The sequence below is a fragment of the Rhodofomes roseus genome (assembly GCF_022264815.1).
Source record: "Rhodofomes roseus strain CIRM-BRFM 1785 chromosome Unknown C8Q71scaffold_16, whole genome shotgun sequence".
NCBI lineage: Eukaryota > Fungi > Basidiomycota > Agaricomycetes > Polyporales > Fomitopsidaceae > Rhodofomes > Rhodofomes roseus.
This window is the reverse complement of record NW_025952972.1, coordinates 705,454-725,600: the sequence shown is the minus strand read 5'-3', so window position 1 is coordinate 725,600 and position 20,147 is coordinate 705,454. Positions and strand designations below refer to the sequence as shown.

The 20,147-nt window shown below is 54.0% G+C and overlaps 7 protein-coding genes across 7 annotated transcripts; 4 read left to right on the top strand and 3 right to left on the bottom strand.

Annotated features, from left to right (window-relative positions):
• Positions 1–1,801: 1,801 nt before the first annotated feature.
• C8Q71DRAFT_711439 (uncharacterized protein) lies at positions 1,802–2,416 on the top strand (the record flags this gene model as incomplete). Its single annotated transcript, XM_047920809.1, has 3 exons — positions 1,802–1,942; positions 1,996–2,086; positions 2,157–2,416. Coding segments are annotated over 3 exons (492 nt in total), but the record flags the coding sequence as incomplete, so codon positions are not given.
• Positions 2,417–4,311: 1,895 nt separating this feature from the next.
• C8Q71DRAFT_771643 (D-isomer specific 2-hydroxyacid dehydrogenase) lies at positions 4,312–5,812 on the top strand. The gene is made up of 4 exons (XM_047924364.1): positions 4,312–4,451; positions 4,712–4,931; positions 4,982–5,475; positions 5,533–5,812. The coding sequence occupies exons 2-4, from the start codon at positions 4,715–4,717 to the stop codon at positions 5,734–5,736; spliced, it is 915 nt and encodes a 304-aa protein (XP_047776852.1). The 5' UTR covers positions 4,312–4,451; positions 4,712–4,714; the 3' UTR covers positions 5,737–5,812.
• A 442-nt stretch (positions 5,813–6,254) lies between these two features.
• Positions 6,255–7,328, bottom strand: C8Q71DRAFT_859847 (uncharacterized protein; the record flags this gene model as incomplete). The annotated part of the gene is made up of 3 exons (XM_047927704.1): positions 6,255–6,760; positions 6,813–7,260; positions 7,308–7,328. 3 exons carry the CDS (start codon positions 7,326–7,328, stop codon positions 6,255–6,257), a joined length of 975 nt encoding a protein of 324 aa, XP_047776851.1.
• Positions 7,329–8,402: 1,074 nt separating this feature from the next.
• On the top strand, positions 8,403–14,232 carry C8Q71DRAFT_711661 (uncharacterized protein; the record flags this gene model as incomplete). The annotated part of the gene is made up of 20 exons (XM_047920820.1): positions 8,403–8,536; positions 8,592–8,765; positions 8,804–9,176; positions 9,229–9,340; positions 9,396–9,449; positions 9,506–9,686; positions 9,741–9,831; positions 9,891–9,997; positions 10,048–10,198; positions 10,317–10,455; positions 10,562–10,715; positions 11,996–12,154; positions 12,205–12,577; positions 12,629–12,761; positions 12,909–13,089; positions 13,161–13,251; positions 13,303–13,409; positions 13,470–13,674; positions 13,739–13,877; positions 13,931–14,232. The coding sequence occupies 20 exons, from the start codon at positions 8,403–8,405 to the stop codon at positions 14,230–14,232; spliced, it is 3,360 nt and encodes a 1,119-aa protein (XP_047776850.1).
• A 419-nt stretch (positions 14,233–14,651) lies between these two features.
• C8Q71DRAFT_771623 (D-isomer specific 2-hydroxyacid dehydrogenase) lies at positions 14,652–16,431 on the top strand. The gene is made up of 5 exons (XM_047924363.1): positions 14,652–14,972; positions 15,025–15,122; positions 15,182–15,240; positions 15,300–16,013; positions 16,066–16,431. Exons 2-5 carry the CDS (start codon positions 15,044–15,046, stop codon positions 16,267–16,269), a joined length of 1,056 nt encoding a protein of 351 aa, XP_047776849.1. The 5' UTR covers positions 14,652–14,972; positions 15,025–15,043; the 3' UTR covers positions 16,270–16,431.
• Positions 16,432–16,804: 373 nt separating this feature from the next.
• Positions 16,805–17,820, bottom strand: C8Q71DRAFT_725372 (uncharacterized protein; the record flags this gene model as incomplete). The annotated part of the gene is made up of 5 exons (XM_047921693.1): positions 16,805–16,963; positions 17,021–17,323; positions 17,373–17,536; positions 17,592–17,685; positions 17,746–17,820. 5 exons carry the CDS (start codon positions 17,818–17,820, stop codon positions 16,805–16,807), a joined length of 795 nt encoding a protein of 264 aa, XP_047776848.1.
• Positions 17,821–18,629: 809 nt separating this feature from the next.
• On the bottom strand, positions 18,630–20,084 carry C8Q71DRAFT_165989 (D-isomer specific 2-hydroxyacid dehydrogenase). Its single transcript, XM_047916718.1, has 4 exons — positions 19,822–20,084; positions 19,707–19,765; positions 18,938–19,651; positions 18,630–18,883 (listed from the first exon to the last, which is right to left on the bottom strand). The coding sequence occupies exons 1-4, from the start codon at positions 19,844–19,846 to the stop codon at positions 18,680–18,682; spliced, it is 1,002 nt and encodes a 333-aa protein (XP_047776847.1). The 5' UTR covers positions 19,847–20,084; the 3' UTR covers positions 18,630–18,679.
• Between the last annotated feature and the right edge of the window lie 63 nt (positions 20,085–20,147).

Below are 20,147 nucleotides of genomic sequence, written 5' to 3'. Positions count from 1 at the left end.
GTGATACATTCACAAGCCTCCTCTGTGCTACAGGCGTGCATGTATCACGACCGTACTGTAATTACAGTCCTGTGATGTATCAATATGACCTTTACGCCTGGCTCCGGTCGATCTTGGGTGCGAGGGCGGCGGGGAACGCTTAGTCGAGCGTGCGTCGTGGGCGCGGGACGCGCAATGAGCGGGTGCAGGCGGCTGCCTCGGGACTCGGTACTACCGAGGTAAGTCGTTTTCTGGCCTTGCTGCTGCTGATGTGGCGTTCGTGCAGGTCGATTTGCGGTACCCCAGTCGATCGACGATTTGTCGGTGAACGGGAGCTTGCGTGACTAGCGCAGGCTTGCTCTCGGGGAGTGCACACTGATATTAGAGGGCGAGGTATGTGCCATACTCGATGCTGCCGCGAACTCACCCGCCTCCTTTCAGGTGCGGCCCAGTGGCACGCCCGCTCTGTGCTAGGCCTCGCTGCGTCCGACTTGACTACCACGCGCGTCCGCCACCCACCCTCCCTGAAGGCTGAGGCCCTCGCTGCCGGTCACATCTCTCGCAGCACGCGCCCGCCGCCGCCACGTCACGGCGCCGTGTCCATACATCGCGCGCGTCCGCCGCCCGCCATCCCTCGCCACGCCATGTCGTCTGCCCCCCGTCGCCACTCGCGTCGCCCGCAGCACGCATCTGCTGCACCTCCACCATCTCCTCTGCCTCCCCATCCTCGCTTGCCTACCAACTCTGGACCACGATGAACCGCGCGCCTCCTCCACACCCGCACCTTCCTCGTCCTCCCCGCCGGTGCGCGGAGGCCCAGCTCCTCAGCCGCGCCCCATACCGACGACGCACGGAGCGAGCAGGGCGCAGCTGTGAACCGCCTGAGCGTGGCGGATGAGGCGCACCGCGCACGGCAGCGTGCAGAGAGCCGGTTTTGCGTCTTGACGAAGGAGGGGGACTACCGCGTTGCGAGGGCATATGTCGCACTCGCCTAGCTCGCGTCCGCCCTTGATCGACGCGCCCATTCCCTCCGCGCATCCGCCCGTGGCCCATGCCCTGACTCGCCGATGACCGCGCGATCGTCCGCTTGCCCACGCAATCCACTTGCTCGCGCACTTAATCCTCGCAACGCTCACCCGCCCATCCCCTCGCCTCGTTGCCCTCCCTACCCTCCGCCGGTACCCATACCCGCAGATGACCTGTACCCGCCCCCTCGCGCTCACCCGCGGACCCGCAGAGCTGCGCCTACCTGCATATGGCCTATATCCTCTGTTGTGAGTCTGTACCCAGGTGGGTTAGGGTACGGGTTGAGCTCAGGATACCCATGCATATACCTGTGCTCGGCCTTCTGAGGCTGGGACTGAGTGTGGTTTGTTAGTTTGTCTGGACTCCCTAATTAAACTGGTACCATAGCTTATCCTTCTTATGATTTGCTGTATCTGTCATTTGTCCTGTATGCTTGCCTGTCATTCAATAGATACCATTGGGATTTGTATCCAATGATCATGCCTGAGGACCTCATTGCATGCTTGTGCTGCATACAGAGGTCTCACTCTGATCAGCACTGAAGTGTATATGTCATAGCTATATAGTAGGCCATTGTATGTCTAAGTATACACACCATGTTTACAAATGATTTGCCAGTATGTCTACTTGGGATAATGTCATCACACTGTGTCATCATTAGTGGACATTATGTCCATGAGGACTAATTATCCCAAATGAGAGTATGATTAGGGAGTCATGCATAATTTGCCCTAAATTAGTCAAAGTTAGGGAATTCAGGTTTTCCTGATGCATACTGCTCACTCGCGGGCCGTATTCAGTCATGCCGTTGCGCATCGACGAATCCAATCTAGAGAAAGCAGGCCAGCGCGCTCGCCCGAGCATCGCGCGGTTCCGCGAAGAAGACGGCGGCGGCTTCCTCGCCGGTATCGAGATTGGTCACCAGCTGCATTGCCTGGTAGGTAGTCCGGCTACTGACGGTCGAGGTGTTTGAAACCGAGCGGACTGTAGGACCTTCTTCGAAGGCAGACCTACATCGAGCATTACGGTCCCATGGATGACAACTACGTGTTGCGCCCGGCATTCTACCGCGTCCACATCGGTGCGTAGCCTTATCGTCTCGCTTGCAACGATCCTTGACTCGCCGCTGACGTACGCGTGTACGCAAACAGACCACTGCATCGAGATGCTTCGTCAAGTGCTCATGTGCAACGCCGACGTCGGGCTCATCACCTTCGACTGGGTCGCGGGCTTCGACGTGCCCTTCCCGAACTTCAGCACGCTGCACAAGTGCCGCGATGTCGAGAAGGTGTACGAGTGGTATGACGAGCATGCGATCGACTTGCCCATGAACCACTTGGTCAGAGTCGGGGATGTCGTTGATTTGGACGCGGATGATGCAGGGGCGGGACTAATTAGGCACCACGGTTAGGGAGACAATGGTGGGGCGACTAGTGCCAACATGTTGAGCGGTGCAACTACTGGTCGTGACAGCACGGTTCGAGTCAGCTCTACAACGTCATGAGTAGGATACTAGCAAGATTGACGCACCGCCGTTACCGTAAAACCTTTGAGAACGTTCAAAGCGCAAGTGATGCGGAATGCGAGTGGAGTCTGCATGCCGTAGCAAATAGATGCACCGTCTAGTAGTACGCTGCTCATCATGAGTGATCTTACGTCGATAGAGCTGCCAGGTGTATGCGCGGCCGGTTGTCTTCTTCGACGGAACGAACGCCACCGACCGGAGAGCTCGGCCCGTTTAGCCGGCACTCACGACCGTTCGCTGGCCGCAGTAGCAGTACTAGTGCAGCCTTGGTGCAGCCCCCGTGGAACAGTGGACGTCCTGGGCAACTATGCATCGTAGCCGCGAAGGCGAGCTTCGATCGGATCTACGTGAGGTGTCCTGCTGTATGCACCGTGACTGTCCTACCGATTGACGGATGTTTGAGATTGACTGAAGGCTCAACTGACATTGGCCAAGCCGTCTGCCAATAAGAGGGGCCGAATTGCATGATATTCGTCGAGCGCGACGTATCGCGGAGACAATAATACCGCGGTCGAGTACGATATAAGGCGCGAGACATCCGCACATCTCCCTCAGTCCTCGACTACACACCACATCCTACAACAAGAACAAGATGTCTGTGAGTAGTGATCCGCATCGAGCAAGATACGTGACTCACCGTTTTCCCTGAATTAGGACAAAGCGACCTGCGCAAACGTTCAAGCTAACGGCGGCTCTTGCACTTATCCGGCGTGCGGTTGCGCTGAACCCCCAAAGAGCAAGTAGAGCTCTGGGACTGACGCAATCCGGTGAGTTGCTTCGGACAGCCTCAGGGGTGGAACATTTCTCTGATAAATGTCTCCCGCCCGACGTCCAATGTTGTTGACATCCTAGGCCCTCAGTTAGGATCGACAGACCTAATGTTGACCTACGATGCCCGCGTCGACACATTAGCGCGTTTCCATGATACTTCCTCCAGTCATGTTGAGAGTCGCATTTTCAGAGAATCCAAAGGCAGATGCGTTCACGAGAAGTCACTGCAAACAGCGCCGTCAACCTGGATACATTGAGGTTGGCAGTTATGAGAGCGTACCAGCTGACTATATATTCATCGTCCATCACTTTTCACGGCTGAGTAGTTGCTGAGTAGGGGGACCAATGTGAAACACGCAGAAGTGACATCGCTTTCAAGCGTTCCTGGAGCTATAGACAAGTGGGTATTTCTTCCAATGAACCCTCACTGAGGGCATCTGCGTGTGTACGTGGCGACTCGCAGTTGACTGGCAGACTGACAGACTGTGACAGAATCACGAATCTCGATCCACGCCTTACATAATTTTTGGTGTGTGGCGGCGCCGCCGCAAGTCTCCGGGACCGGAGTCGACCACGATGCACTTAGTGACTTACCGTCGGAAGCGCAACCTTCCTGGCCCCCTCGTATCCTGTTCAGTCACAAATCCATTGCTTCGCGACATATACTTAGACCCGCACACTCATATTCGTGTCCAGCAAGGTTTTGCTGTATAAAGTTCATGGTCCGTGATACTCGCCATCTCCACACCGTCGGCGTCTCGGGCCGCCGTGCGCGGTCTTGCGCGGTCACAAGTTGAAGAGAGGGAACATTGTATTCCGACATTCCGCCTCCCCTTCAAATCGCATGTCAACCGATACTTTCTAGGACAGCTCGAGAGTTCATTGCGGAATTCGGACCGGGTGTATCTCGCGTGTGTATAAGACGTCGGGCAGAGTTTGTCCGTGCACACGTCCACTCAAGCTTCGACTCCGTTGAGACCAAGATTCAATCCATTCGACTTTGCTCAATATGCCTCGCGTTATGGTATGCGGTAAGCTGCATCTCCTCTATCAGAGTAGTTCTCTCCTTCAATGATGTTGGTCTGCAGGTGACTTGGTCTGGGCTCACCAAGAGTGCCAGGAGATATTCAACGGTCTAGCAGAGGTCGTGGTGAGTGTTGATCCTCCAGATTTCAAGTTATTTCTTTGCGCTTCATGAAAGACCTACTGGATCGTCCGCAACCTTGAGCCCGTTGATGTACTGTATCCTGCCCGATTATATCCAGGTGCCAGTGTCATATGGAAGGATCTAGAGATCTACTGTATGTCTTCAACGCTGTGTATACCACTTCGGCTTGCTGTCCACCTACAGATTCACCTTGCGAGCGAACCTACTCCGCTAAAACCCTTTGCTCACGTCCGCACTCACAGCGAATGGACTCTCCCGACCGCGCAGACTTCCTCGCAGGTCTCAAGCCCGGTGGGAAGTATGAAGGCGTCGTGGGTCTGTACCGACACAATGTCTCTACAGACCGTATCGGTCTATTCGACAAGGAAATCATCGATGCTCTTGCCGCTGCAGGCGTGAAGTGGATCGCACACAACGGCGCAGGATACGATCAAATCGACGTACTGTATTGCAAAGAGAAGGGTGCGTTGCTCAACTACCTTTAGGAACCCAGCAAACTGACATCCTTCTAGATATCTGGGTATCAAACACCCCAGGTGCCGTCGACGACGCGACAGCTACGACGGGCTTCTACCTCATGATCTCCGCGCTGCGGTGCTTCTCGCGCGCGGAGCGTACCCTACGTGCCGGCGGGTGGAAGTCGACGCACAAGCCCGGCGAGGCGCACGACCTGACCGGGCGCACGCTCGCGGTTCTCGGCCTCGGCGGGATCGGGCTGCGACTCGCGGAGCTCGCGCACGCGTTCCCGATGCGCATCGTCTACCACAACCGGCGGCCCAACCCCGACGCGCCCGCGTGGTGCGAGTACTTCGGTGCGGACAGGCTGGACGAGATGCTCGCGCAAGCGGACGTGCTGAGCGTGCATGTCCCGCTGAAAGACTCGACGGTCGGGATGGTAGACGAGACGATGATTCGCAAGCTGAAGCGCGGGGCGGTGATCGTCAATACTGCGAGAGGGAAGGTCATTGACGAGCCTGCCATGATCAGGGCTCTTGAGGATGGACATGTGAGCATTTCACCAGTTTCGATGTGAAGGGAACATTTGCTGACTCGTGGAGAACAGCTCGGTGCTGTCGGCTTGGACGTGTTCCCCGACGAGCCGCAAGTGAATCCACGCTTGCTAGACTTCCCTAATGCAACACTCCTCCCTCACATGGGTACGGAGACGTGTGACTCACAGAAGAAGATGGAGATTCGTGCACTCTCCAATCTTCGCGACTTCCTGACGAAGGGCAAGGGCTTCGACATCATCCCAGAGTTCAAGTAGACGTAGAATAAACCATATGATGCAACTGTACTTTATCTTGGTATATTCCGAGCCAATCGCCCTTCGAGCCGCGCTATGACCGAATAATGAACACTGAAGTTGATCGTTCCAGCCCCAGGATAGGAACATCCAATATCCACTGGAGTCTGGCAGGCTGTCTTGACTCTTGAAGCTTGAGGCCGTCTAGGACCGAGCCAGTTAAGCGCGCCAACTGCACCTGACCTGTATGCAGGCTAAGCTTGATCTTGCGTCGACGACTCGGACGAGCAATCGCGTCTCTTGAGCTGTTGTTTCCATCACTGTTTTCCTTGCATACTACTTGGAATGAAAGGCTCGGAACGATAAACAGTATCTCAAGACGTTGTATAGACCACATGTCAGCCAGCAACTCTGAGGTACATGCGGGCTGATCATTCAACTGGAGCATGCGCGTACGCAGTCCAGACGCCTGCATGAAGCTCTATCAAAACACCTCGAGAAGATATGTGTGGAATCTGACCTTGCACAATTCTCAATACTCATTCCCTATCATCCAAAAAGCCTAAATCATCGATGACGGTGTCCAGCACTACCTGCGGCTTGACGAGAGTCTTAACAGTGACCTCGGATCTCCCCTTCGTCCCGCTACGGTTTTCTCCCTCCCGACGACGAAGCCCCAATGTCAAGGGACATATGACGTGAACACCAGCTTTCTTCTTTCGCTTCTGTGGGGACGCGTATTCATCCACCATGACGTCCGGATCGAAGTTTGCTTTCCGTTTCACCGCAAACACCTCATACTCACTACGCACCACGTCCTCTCCGACCATTCTACGGATCTTCATTGCGGCGTGTACGATGATCTCGAGTCCATCCTTCAGGTCATTGTTGTCCCAAGATATCGCTCCCGAGGCCCCCAGGATTGTGGATGCGTCCTCCAGAAGTTGTCGTACGTGTCGCGTCTCCCAGTCTTTGATTGAAGTCGAACTTGACACGACATACTTGCGAGTCAAGATACGCCAGCGTCCAGCCACAGATTGTGATTCTGATTGTAGCCCTCGTGAGCGGGATTGACTGGTGTTGAGAAGGACGCTCACCTGAGCGCAGAATACGGTTGTAAATGGGATCAATGACCTCATCCGAACTACAGTGCGGACTCCATGAAGAGATCACTCTGGCGACATAGGCCGTGATTGTGGCCTGGAGGGCAATCTCCATAACAACCCAGTCGCCGCCCCGAGGTGGGAAGGTGCGTATGAGGTCCATCATCCTAGATCCTATGATCGTTCCTGCTCGGTCCGTGGCTACTATGTCGACAGTGCTGCCCGTTGATATGCGGCATCCCTCTGGGACCCTCTTGATAACCTGATATATCTCCGCGTTGAGTGCGCTGACAGCTTCAGCAATGTCGTTCTCGGCGGTAACATCCGAGGACTCGAGGAACGTTTGTGCCTCTTCTAGCTTCCGCTGTCGTGCTTCCGCAAGCATCCTCCAATCCTCCCGCTCTTTGTTGCTACGAGCTTCACGCCTGTGCGATTCCGCGAGCTACGGAACCGGTGAGTCAAGCTCATAAATCGCTCCACGCAACTCACATCCCGATCTTTTGAGTCCATTACAGCAAGAAGGCGTTCACGATCTTCTCTATAGCTCCTTAACTCCATGTCACGTTCTTGCAATAGGTCTTGAAGATGCCGACGATCCCCGCTGGACCGCCTCGTCGTCGTCCTGTAGTCATCATATCCGTGTGACTCTCGGTTTCGCCACTGGGAATCGTATTGTCCGTTCGCGTGTATCACCGTGGGTTGTTGGAAGTTTCGCATATCGACGGGCTACACGTATGTTCATCAAATTGCTTTGTCACTCGTGGACCCACAATACCTGCGGAATACGACTTCGATGCTCCGGGCTTGGTATATGTGAGGTACGTGGTTCACCGCTATGCTCGTCACGGTGATATCCGGAGTAGGGCGCCGTCGTCGCAGGTTGATTCTGTCCGCCCGCCCATCTGCTAGCTGCAGCCATGCTGTTCGTCGCCAAATTCAGGACTTTGTCCAGCTGTCTGACGGTAAGCGTAGTAGTCGTTCAATAAAGCTAAAACCACTGACCATGGTGAAGTTTGGCGCCAGTCAGTCAACGACCACGCATCTCCACGCATCCGCCCACTTAACTCGTGGATGTGGCCTTCGTTCGACGTGGCTCCCATGGAGAAGCTATGGCACGCCACTTGTGGCGTGTCAGGTGTCGTCCCGCTGACTCCGCACAGACGACCAGGCGCGTTCTCATGAGGCAACCGCAGAGCTCAAGAAACGCAGGACAAGCACTTGGTTAGCCTGTCGGGGTTGTGCCGTGGTGTGTATCACGCACGCCGCGGAGGCAGGAAGTCCACGTGCAAGTACATGAGGTCTTGGTCACTTCGACTCACGGTAAGTCCAGCTATATTTGCGACTGATTGACGCAGCTGACAGACAGACAGAGATTATACGGCAAGGAAGTCGTTGGAACAGCGCGACACGAGGCTGGAGTACGTCCGCAGATGCGGAAACAAGCATTCTGTGAGTCAGCAGCCGTCACAGTGGCAAGTGGTGACAAACCTACCCACCCGAGTTGTCATGTCCTCCCCGCATATCAATCTGAGCGTTGGGTAAAACTACAAGGCGCTCCTTACCTCTCTCGCTAACATCGTCGTCATGCCCCGTGGCGATTTGTATCTCGGAACGACGCGCAAGCTTGTACTAGCCATAGATGTCGGGACAACCTTCAGTGGGGCATCGTTCTGTGTCTTAGACCCCGGAAAGGTTCCCGAGGTTCTCAGTGTCATGAGGTACGCGTTGTAACTGATCCCATCCGCCTTGCTATGAATACTGATTATTCTGCAGATACCCTGGTCAAGAAGACGAAAACAGGGCCAGGAACACGAAGATTCCTTCTGTGCTCTACTACGATGAGGACGGCGAAGCCCGCGCAGTAGGCGCCGAAGCCGTGTCGGATGCTACCGTGATGGAGGCTGAAGAACAGAATTGGAATCGCGCGGAATGGTGGGACATTCTGAAGTGTTTGAAGTATACAGTGCATTGAGCAAACCCTACAGGTTTAAACTTCGTCTCTGCCCGGATGGCATGCAAGGCAGGGGCGAGCGATTGCCGACGATTTGGGTCGACAAGTCTGTCGTTCAAATCTTCGCCGATTACTTGGCCTATATCTACAAATGCGCCCAAGACTACGTATCTGACAGCCATACTACTGGGAGAAAAATCCTGGAATCAGGTACACCCATTGAATTCATACTCAGCCACCCGAACGGATGGGGTGGCAAGCAGCAGAGCAGGATGAGACAGGCAGCAAGATTAGCAGGCTTGGTTCCCGACGTTGAAGCAGGAAACACTCGGATACATTTTGTGAGCGAGGGAGAGGCCAGCCTTCACTTCTGTATCGTGAATGGACTTATCGGTGACTTGCTCCAGGTCCTTGCGCTCATGTCTTCGATTTTTGTTTGTGCCACTCATCATTGCTCAGGAAAACAAACATATCATGGTCGTCGATGCTGGTGGCGGCACAGTCGACCTGAGTACCTACAAGGTCATCAAATCGATACCTCTCAACGTGGTTGAGAGCTCGGCTGCAGATTGTGAGTGAAACTTTACAGCGCGACAGGCCATTGGACTAATGATATGATCCGTGAGGTCTTTTGCAGGGCTCAACGTTTGTTAACAACAGAGCACGTGCCTTCCTTGAGGGTAAGCCAACTCAACACCTTTTACCTTGCTACCCGATTACGCTTATAAATAAATAGACAAGCTGGAAGATTCGCGTTTCACGAATCGCGAGTACATTGATGCGATGCTTGAGAGCTTCGAGTCTAGCGCGAAACCTACCTTCAGAGATACCGCGAAGATGTCGTATATCAAAGTTGGGGGCCCTCGCGACACCGATGATAAGCACGGCATCAAGCGAGGGGTCCTAGCGTTGTCCGGGTGCGTGTTCAAGTGATGAAAAGACAACTTTCTCGAACTCATGCAGCCCACCAGTGCCGAGATGTCACAATTCTTCCGGCCGTCAATTGACTCCATCCAAGGGGCGATCCGACGACAATTGAAGCTCTGTGGTGAGGAAGTTTCTGTCAGTCCTATCCCAAACTGTATCGACTGGTGCATCATTGACGACTGGAGGTCAACAAGGTGATTCTCCTTGTAGGGGGCTTTGCTAGTAGCCCTTTTTTGCGTGCACAACTCCACGCTTTCGCAAACGAGAACAAGTTGAAGCTATTTTTCCCAGAGCATCAGACGTAGGTGCGATTGACTAGTCATTAGTGTCACTCACGAAGCACGTTGCCAGCCTAGCCAAGGCTGTCGCCGAAGGTGCTCTCTGGTTCCACCTTGACCACTATGTATCTGCTCGGATTGCCAAACACGTCTACGGGACGGACAACAACACGACCTTTCAGTCATCACTCCCAGAACATATAGAGAGGCGGTACAAGTCGTATGTATCGGCGGATGGAAAAGTCAAAATCCCGGATGCCTTCACAAAGATCATCTCCAGGGTATTCCTTGTCACGGACAGACAGGTTACAATGCCAGCTCATATGCCTGTTAATATTTCAGGGTACACTCGTCACAGAAGAACAAGAATTCCGAGCTTCATTTTCCTGGAAAGCTTACTCACCGAGGCGAGGTGTCCACGCGAGCATCATGTCATATCAAGGAGTTTTAGACGATCCACAATGGACAGACAAGGATAGGCGTGCGTACCTTTGGTTGGATCGCCTTCTCCATGATCATGACATAAATCGCCGCATCAGGCATGTTCTCCACATTATGCCATGTGCATGCTGAGATCCCTTCGCAAGTATGGAAGCCGAAGAAGGGTCTCTTAGGGGACCACTTCTCAGCAAGCTGCGACATCATCTTGTTATTCGGTTTGACTGAGCTCAAGGCGCAGATGTGCTGGACAGAGAATGTACGTCCACATGCTCGGCACTGGGTCGCAACTGACGGAATTGTGTTTATGTTCAACAGGGACAAGAGCGCAGGTAGGATCATGGCATTCTCTCGTTTCAGTGACATCCTCATATTTTGATAAATCAGGGGCCAAGCAGTGGTTGTGTACAATGACGACGATGCCGAAGGCTAGTTTCCATGTTCCTTGCTCGCTAGAGGAGAGTTCTCCGAACTCAAAGCGAAGTTCCTTCTGCCTTTCATCCGTGTACACCATTGTATATACATCTCGAAATCGAGTTACCTATCCCCAGTGTCCAGTAGCATTCCTCTACGCGACAGCGCTCGATGAAAACTTGAAAGCGGTGCTTCTGTAAGGCTGTGGTTAGAGACAAGCGCTATCACCCTCTATTTCTCTTGCTACTTAAGGGTACTTACATCGCTTGCTGAATCACATTCTAATAGTTCCCGAAAATATTCATCTACCTGTCGGTGAGTCTCGACGAGGGGTTAACTAATGGTCAGTCACTAACTATATTCGAATAGTGCGATGTTTATGCGTGCGGCATCCCCGCAGTGGTGCTGTTGGCCTCGGTGCAGGTTGATTAGGTCCACCCTGATATCATCTCTGCGACTCTGAAAGCGGGCATTCAAAGGCCAGTGGGAACATGGCACTACTCGTCATATGCCAAACGCCGATCCCCGAACAGAATCGCAGACAAGTTCAGTACAGGTAATCACACTCTATGGTTACTAAAAGCACCGTGTGCTAACAGGAAAGGAGCTTTGTGATGCTAGCATCTGTTTTACTCGCCGCGGTCGCGGTGCCGTGAATCTAGCGCGCGGCGTATCTCGGCTGCCACACATGTCAGTACATGGTTTTCCAATTCGCTGGAGGTTCTACCCAGTCCATGGCTCTCATTATCCGAACGCTGACAGTCAACCAACGAAGCTGAGACTCGTCAGCGGCAACTCAATTGAGACAGTCGGGCACGAGGCCAGGTATGTAAACCTTCGATCTTTGAACAGCACAGCAAGAGGTCCACCGCCCACCGCTATCTCCTGTGTTCTCATGGCCCCGAACCTTAAATACCGCACCTTTCACGACAGTGTCGATTCCAGCTTCAAGTTATCGCCCCACTTACCCTCGATATGCCCCGCGGCGAGCCGTATCTCGGGACGACTCCTAAGCTTGTATTGTCTATAGATGTAGGGACGACATACAGCGGAGCATCGTTTTGCGTCTTAGAGCCCAGAGAGGTTCCCAAGGTCTTCAGCGTCACTAGGTGCGACTTCGTAATCGTTGTCTACCGCTATGGAAGCAAAATTCACCAGCCGTTTCGCAGGTTCCCTGGCCAAGAGGGGGAGAATAAGGCGAGAGATACCAAGATACCTTCAGTGCTCTATTACGACAATGATGGAGAACTGCGAGCCGTCGGGGCCGAAGCACTGTCGGACGCCACCGGGTTTGAGGCCGAGGCAGAGAATTGGACTCGCGTTGACTGGTACGATAAGGTTGCTTAATCCCAAGAATCGTCAGATAAATTCTGTATAGGTTCAAACTACGTCTTCGACCAGGTAGCAAGGGAGGGAAGGGTGAGCAATTGCCGAAGATCCTCATCGACAAGCCTGTCGTTCAGATCTTCGCCGATTACTTGGCTTATCTTTTCAAATGCGCGACGGACTTCATCTCCGAAACGCATCTGCTTGGAAGGGAGGTACTCGAGTCTGGAGTTGACATCGAGTTTGTTCTCAGCCATCCAAATGGATGGGGAGGACAACAACAGGCTAAGATGAGACGCGCAGCGACCCTCGCGGGCTTGATACCTGACACCGAGGCTGGGCATGCTCAACTACACTTCGTTAGCGAAGGAGAAGCAAGCCTGCATTTCTGTATTGTGAATGGACTTGCAGGGAATGTCATCCAGGTTTGTGTTCTGCTCGTCTGCTATGTGTCTCATTGATGGTCAACTACATAGGCGGGTAATCATGTCATGATCGTTGACGCCGGTGGGGGTACTGTCGACGTCAGTACTTACCAGATCATGAAAGCTTGTCCTGTGAGAGTGGTCGAAAGTTCTGCTCCAGATTGTAGGTATCACGATCCTCAGGGTTTGCGATGAGCACGCTCTCATACCGAATTGACGACTAGGTCTCCAGCAAGGATCAATTTTCGTCAACACCCGTGCGCGAACCCTGCTTGAAGGCAGGTCATCTATTGGCCTATGACTGCAATGCCATTTGAACAGTGGGGTACAGAAAAACTGCAAGGATCCCGGTTTGAGACGGCAGAGTTCGTTGACAAGATGCTGTATTACTTCGAAACGAACACAAAGCCAACCTTCAAAGATCCCTCTAAGACCGCCTACATCAAGTTTGGAGGCAACCGCGACACAGATGTCAAGCGCGGCATCGCCCGAGGTGCTGTATCGCTCACTGGGTGCGTATCAACATCCGACTTCACCAGTGCATCCAAGTTGTGCTGGTCTGACGATCTGCTCACGCCGGCAGCGTCGAGGTCGCTGAGCTGTTTAGGCCGTCTGTCAATGCTATAGTGTCAAGCATCCAAGACCAACGTGATCGCACCAACATTTGCATATCAGTAAGCGACAGAACAATTGCTTGTAGACGCTCCGATTGACGATTGCTGTAGCTAATTCTACTTGTCGGCGGGTTTGCCAGCAGCCCATTCCTCCGCTCCACGCTCCAAGGGTTTGCACGAGCCGAGGGCCTGGCATTATTCTGCCCCGAAATGCAGACGTAAGTGACGTGCACAGTCCATGTCGCACCCAACGCCCTCCTATTGACGGGCTATGCAAGGTCTAAGGCAGTTGCAGAAGGAGCCCTCTGGTTCCATCTCGATCACTTCGTGTCGGCTCGCATCGCACGATATGCCTATGGAACCAGTGTTCGCACACTGTTCGATGTATCCCAGCCTGACCATATGGAACGCAAAGCGAAGGCGATCCTAGGTGCTGATGGGACCGCTATGCTGAGAGGTGTCTTCTCGGAGATCATTCCTCGGGTATGACTTCAATCCTCTTCGTTCTGTGTTGGCGCTCACGCCGCAATTGTGTCCGAATGTTTAGGGAAGGTTGGTTGAAGTCGAGGAAGAGTTTTACATCCCCGTAACCATCAAGTGCCATCAACGTTCGCCAAGGATACACTCCCGAATCGTGACATACAGAGGATTGAGAGAGATACATCGGTGGATTGACGAGGAACCAGGTTTGTTCGAAGTGACTTAATGTGCCATTTGTCGAGATTTTGATGACATTCAGATTCTTTCTCTACGCTGTGTACCGTACACGCGGACGTCAACCCAGAGTCCTACAAGCTTGCTTCTGGGCAACTTGGCGAATTTTACAGAATGGACTTCAACGTAGTCTTACTCTTCGGTCTCACCGAGATCAAAGCTCAATTGAGCTGGCTCGAGGATGTACGTGCAAGGTTCTTCCGAAGCTTACAACTCACTTTCTCCCCACAAATGCTCAGGGACGAGAGAAGAGGTATGTGCACTCGAGCCAGCGGGAATGTGTTGCTAACGAGTCCATCAAAGAGGCCCGGCGACCTTGGTGTATGATGACGAAGATGAAGCTATCAACGGGGACGAGAACTATGATGGAAGCACGCGCTCAAGTTAGCTGGTGTCGTCCGTACAGATTATGCATTTGTGACTATTATGCCGAGGCACGCGAGGAAGACCCTTGCCAGCTGTGTAGCCTCCGTTCAACGTAACAGATTCAGAGTCCAGACGCCACACCTGTGAAGCCTCAGAGCATTCCAGGTCGATATCGATACACATCGCATACAGCTTGGCAATCTATGTTTCTGCCGCATCGTATGCGCAACTGGTGGCTGACCAGTCCCGGTATCGAACTAACCAAAGACTCGACATGTTGCAATTGACCGATTGAACATGAGGAGGAGGGGGGTCCATTTAGCCACCGGCCGATAACGCACGTGCGTCCCAGATTAGATCTGATTTGGATCTGACCTCGTCTCTTCCCGCGCTCCGAATCATTTTAGTGATTGCATGCACTCACTGTGACTGTGGCATACGGTAGACAATATACACGGCCCCAAACTGCTCATGGTCAGGGGGACATTGATTACCTCAGGCAGGGCGCCCGACACAGAAGCATGAGTTGGATGCAACTCGGGATAGCTACTTACGCTCGTCTGAGTCGGATGCGCAATTCGTCGTCATCATTCCGGAGTCCCAGGGCGGACGGACCGCCGATAACAGGACGGCACTCCGGCGGGCTGCACAATACTACTAAGCTATGGTAACGCATGGTTGAACCGGAAGCAAAGCAGAAGGTATGTTCCTGACCCGACTGTTCAAGGCTGACTCGATTCGAGGCGCCAGCAGTCGACGATTCAACGCCAACATGTGTGCTGCCACAGCCACTACGCCGAGCTCAACGCTCGCTGCTAAGATGACGTCGTTACCCCGTGTAGTTTTATGCGGTGAGAATACATCTGATGAAAAACAGTCAGGAGACTATGACTAACCAAGCGGACTGTAGATCCTGTCGTACATAAGAACGACTGTCAAGCACTCTTTGAAGGCATCGCAGAAGTCTTGGTAAGCGTATTGTTTCCCGGATAGCTTGGTGCGCATGTCGGGAACGCTGATGAGAATAGCTTCTAGACCACACTGCGAATCGCGATGATTTCATCCGCGCCCTTCAGCCCGGAGGCCAGCTGGAAGGCGCAGTGGGTCTCTTCGAGCGTAACCAATCCATCGGGCGCATTGGCCGCTTCGACAAAGAGCTGATCAGCAAGCTCCCTCTTACTATCAAGTGGATCGCGCACATGGGCGCTGGCTACGACAAAGTCGATGTCTTCGCCTGTAAGGAGCGCGGCATCGGCGTCTCGAACACACCCGGAGCGGTTGACGACGCGACGGCGACCACTACGCTCTACTTGCTTATATCTGCACTTAGAAGCTTCTCCGCGGCCGAGCGCAGCTTGCGGGCGGGGAACTGGAAGAAATCCCATTCCGCCGTAAATGCGCATGACCTTACCGGACGCACCGTCGCAATCCTCGGACTGGGCGGTATCGGGCTGCGATTTGCGCAACTCGTTCACGCGTTTCCGATGCGCGTCCTCTATCATAACCGACGGAAGGTCGCGGGTGCGCCGGAGTGGTGTGAATACTACGACAAGGACCATCTCGACGATATGCTTGCGCAGGCAGATGTTCTCAGCATCCATGTGCCGTTCACAGAGGAGACGCGGAACATCGTGGACGAGAGGATGATCCGCAAGCTGAAGAAGGGCGCGGTGATTATCAACACGGCGCGTGGGCAAGTCGTTGACGAGGAGGCGATGATGCAAGCTCTCAAGGATGGTCACGTAGGTGCTCTGTCGCTCTGCCTTTCCCTCTATCTAATTCTCCATATTCTAGCTTTCTGCCGTCGGCCTCGATGTCTTCTATAATGAACCGAATATAGACCCGCGCTGGTACGACGTCCCCAACGCCGTCCTACTTCCTCACGTAGGGACAGCCACGGCCGACACCGCTAAGCAGATGGAGCTGCGTGCTCTCGCGAATCTACGAGACTTTGTGCTTACGGGGAAGGGGACTGATCTCGTTCCAGAGTTACAGTAGCTAGATGCGAGAAGCCCCTGATGCAGGCAGGGTGTGAAGGCAGGCCGAGGGGTTGTATGTTTATGTGCTGGTCCGATTTTCTCGATACATCAACATCTTGATGAGAATGCGCCTGGACACTGTTTTGGCCAACCCGACCTTGTACCGGCCAAACCGAAGCGGTGTGCAAGAAAAGTGCTATCCATCGCTGTAATGCAGAGCACGGTCTCGCGAATCATCTTACTGAAGATCAACGAGGGTCTGAGCGATTACTGATCACGCATAACATAGTCAACGATTCAGGGAGAGAAGCGACGGGGGCTCAAGCGAGCGACACGTACTCAGAGGCGCACATCATGGCACTGAGCCGCAAAGTCGTTGTCCCAGTACTTGTCACTCACTCTCTTGTGAGTTGACGCAGCGAATCTTGGTCCTGTTAGATCTGAGAGCAGAGGAATACCAGCCTGCGAACTTCTGCCTCTCGCGCAGCCACCGTCACTCCACATCCACAGATAGAAGGAAAGTGATAAACATTGCTTAACCATTATAACGCTGTCTAGAAATGCATTGCAACTCTCCTCGACGATCCCTTTGTCGTGGATGTGCCGTGAGCCTTTCCCCTGGGCGGTCCCATCGGCGGCGGGGCGTGAGACCTGCAGAAACCATGCGACGAGAACATGTGGTACGCCTCAGCCTCGATGTGTGCTTGGTTCGGCTAAAAGACACAGTCAGAACCGCACAACCAGCGACGAAATCGAGTGAATGTGCTTACCGGGGTGTGCGTGTAGGTCGCCTGGCCCCAGTCGATCAGGTAGGCGACGGACATGTGGTCGTCAAACAGGACGTTCTGCGGGTTCGGGTCGTTCTGGAGCCAACCCTGCGTGTGATGCCAGTAGTGCACCATCGTTGTCGCGGCGAGCCTCGCGGCGTGGTGGAGCATCGCATCGCAGTGCGCCTGGTCGTGCTGCACACTTCGGAACGCACCCGTATGCGTGATGGGCATGCCGGGCGACCGCTGGACAATCATCCACCGCCTGCCCGTCGAATCGACGCCAGAAAGCTTCACGGCGCCGGCCTACGGGAAGCGGTCAGAGGGGAACGTGCGGGGAGCGGAGGGCACCTACCGCTGTTGTTGCCCTCAGCTCGTTCTCCGCGACGTTCGTCTTGGCGAAGTCGCCGTGCAAAGGCCCGGGGGTGGCAACAGTGTACACTATGCTGTGGGAGTTGCCCTGGTTGGCGAACCTCTGCAGCGTGAGCTGGTGTCCGTGTAGGTTGATCGCGATCAGTTCTGGCATGAAGATGAGATGAGTGAGTAGATCTCCTAGCAAGACACGAAAACGTACGGTCGGCGCGCCTTGTCAAAGAGCGAAGGGCGTCGTCAGCACCCGACCGTTCGACCAGGTCATCGAGTTCACGCAATGCAAGGTCGAGGTCCGCCTGAGAGTACGTGCATGTAGGATTAGTCAATCCATCGACGCGACATGCGTTGAACCTCACCTTGAACGGCGTCGGCGCACAGTACACGAATAGCGTGAGGCATGAAAGGAGGGAGAGTAAGAGAGGCAAACGCATTATGAGAGAAGCGTAAATGGATAAGCTAAGTTTAACTGAGAAGGAGAAGGTGGTGGAGCCGGCCACACTGAAGAAACCATCCGCGCTGGCCTGGCTTTTATGCACAGAGCCAGCCCACGCTTAGGCAAGCACGCAACTATTGGCGGACATGTCGCCGAGAGATCTTGCCGGCCTCCGGGGCTAGCAAAGCTTGCTGATCCAGCTGGTGTCCCTGCGGCAATCGCGAGTGTGGTTGCGCGTAACTGTATGCCGCGATGTCCTCGGCCTCGAACCTCCAGTCCGAGTCTTGCCCCGAGGATGCGCAAAATCCTTTGGGTACATAATCAACTTGCATCTTTCGTACTGTAATGTGCCAGTGATCGTGTTTGGCGATCCTTCGCACGCCAGCAATTGAAACCAATGATGCAACCCGCGTGCAACTTAGTGTACTTACCTGCAGGAAGCCTACTTACCTATGTGCGCGTAGAATTCTGATGGCATGCAGATCATGCTTGGCGCGCAAGCGTAAGTAGATGAGAGGTCATTTGGAAGCTGGCTGAACCAAGGCTGAACGTTGAACGTTGAACCCTCATCCTCTCATCCTCGCCATTGTCCTGCTGCTGTTTGCTCGACTCGAGTCGCACCGAGCCTGTCTAAGTACTAGTAAAGCTTGTGCATGAGCATGTTAAACGTCCAAAGACTCAAGAGAACAAAAAAATTCACAAGACAGAGTGTTGCGCGGCAATCAGGTGGGAAATTGAAATTCACGGTGAATGGATGATCGTGTCAGTTTGGGGTGTTCTGTGGTCGTTGATCCTGGCGGTGCCACGCTTATATCATTGCTCAAGTGTTGTGGCTGGACTGAGGCTGGATTATTCGACTACCTGAGTTCTGCTACTAGGTCTCTACCTTTCCCAGTAAGGACGAAGTCGCGTAGATTCTGCAGAGCGCACAACTCCATAGTCCTGACGGCTTCGGCAGTTGATCCCCCGACATGGGGAAGAAGGACAGCGTTGGGGAAGCGATACCAGCGCGGATCGATGTTCGGCTCGTTGTGGAAGACGTCCAGGCCAACTGCAGATAGCTAACAGGACGTCACATCAGCAGACGGACGACAAGGGTGCAGCCTGACACCTACATGGCCGTCCTTGAGAGCCTGCATTATGGCTTCCTCGTCGACGACTTGCCCGCGCGCAGTGTTGATGATGACTGCGCCCTTCTTCAGCTTGCGGATCATCCGCTCGTCTACGATGTTCCGCGTCTCCTCTGTGAACGGCACATGAACGCTGAGCACGTCTGACTGTGCAAGCATATCGTCGAGGTGTTCCTTGTCGTAGTATTCACACCACTCCGGCGCATTCGCGACCTTCCGTCGGTTATGGTAGAGAACGCGCATCGGAAACGCATGGACGAGTTCGGCCAGCCGAAGCCCGATACCACCTAGTCCGAGGATCGCGAGGGTTCGTCCGGTCAGGTCGTGTGCATTCGCGGCAGAGTGAGGATTCTTCCAGTTTCCCGCCCGCAAGCTCTGCTCTGCCGCAGAAAATCCTCGGAGCGCAGATATGAGCAAGAAGAGAGCAGTAGTCGCCGTCGTCTCATCAAGCGCCCCAGGAGCATTCGACACGCCAATGCCATGCTCCTTGCAAGCAGCCACGTCGACCTTGTCGTAGCCGACACCCACATGCGCGATCCACTTCACGCTCCGAGGAAGTCTGCTAATGAGGTCTCTGTCGAAGTGACCGATCCGTCCAGTAGACTGGTTGCGCTCGTACAATCCGACCACGCCTTCCAAACGGCCTCCGGGACGAAGGGCGCGAATGAACTCGTCTCGATCTACGGATGGATCCAATTGCTGATCAGGAGAGGTCAGTTGTTGTGTCATGCGAACTCTATGGTGGCATGCTCACTAGAACTTCCGCGACGCCTTCAAGCACCGCTTTGCCCTCATCCTCATACACGATAGGGTCTGCGATTAGCGCGGTCAGTGGCGCTTGCATCCTCAGTCTGAAATTTGGCTCTCACCGCACAAAACAATACGAGGCGGCATTCTCGAGCAGACAGCGCGTCGAGTAGTATAGTTCTAGCCCTGATCCCAATCTACTACTGGCGCGATCAGAATCCAGACGAGTCACTGCAACGGTCTTGCCGGGAAAGCCTCCTGCTGCAAACTTGACAGTCCGTTGTGGAAAGGGCGGCCTCGTAGATGGTCATGGCGTTATCGCGCTGGTCATCAGCTTGAGAATGACGATTCGTTGCGACATGCATGCCAGTGGCTTGTGGTCCCGCAATCATCCTGTCCTGCTATCGAGGTTGGACTGTTTCCGTAGAGAGGCTCGGGCATAGATGGA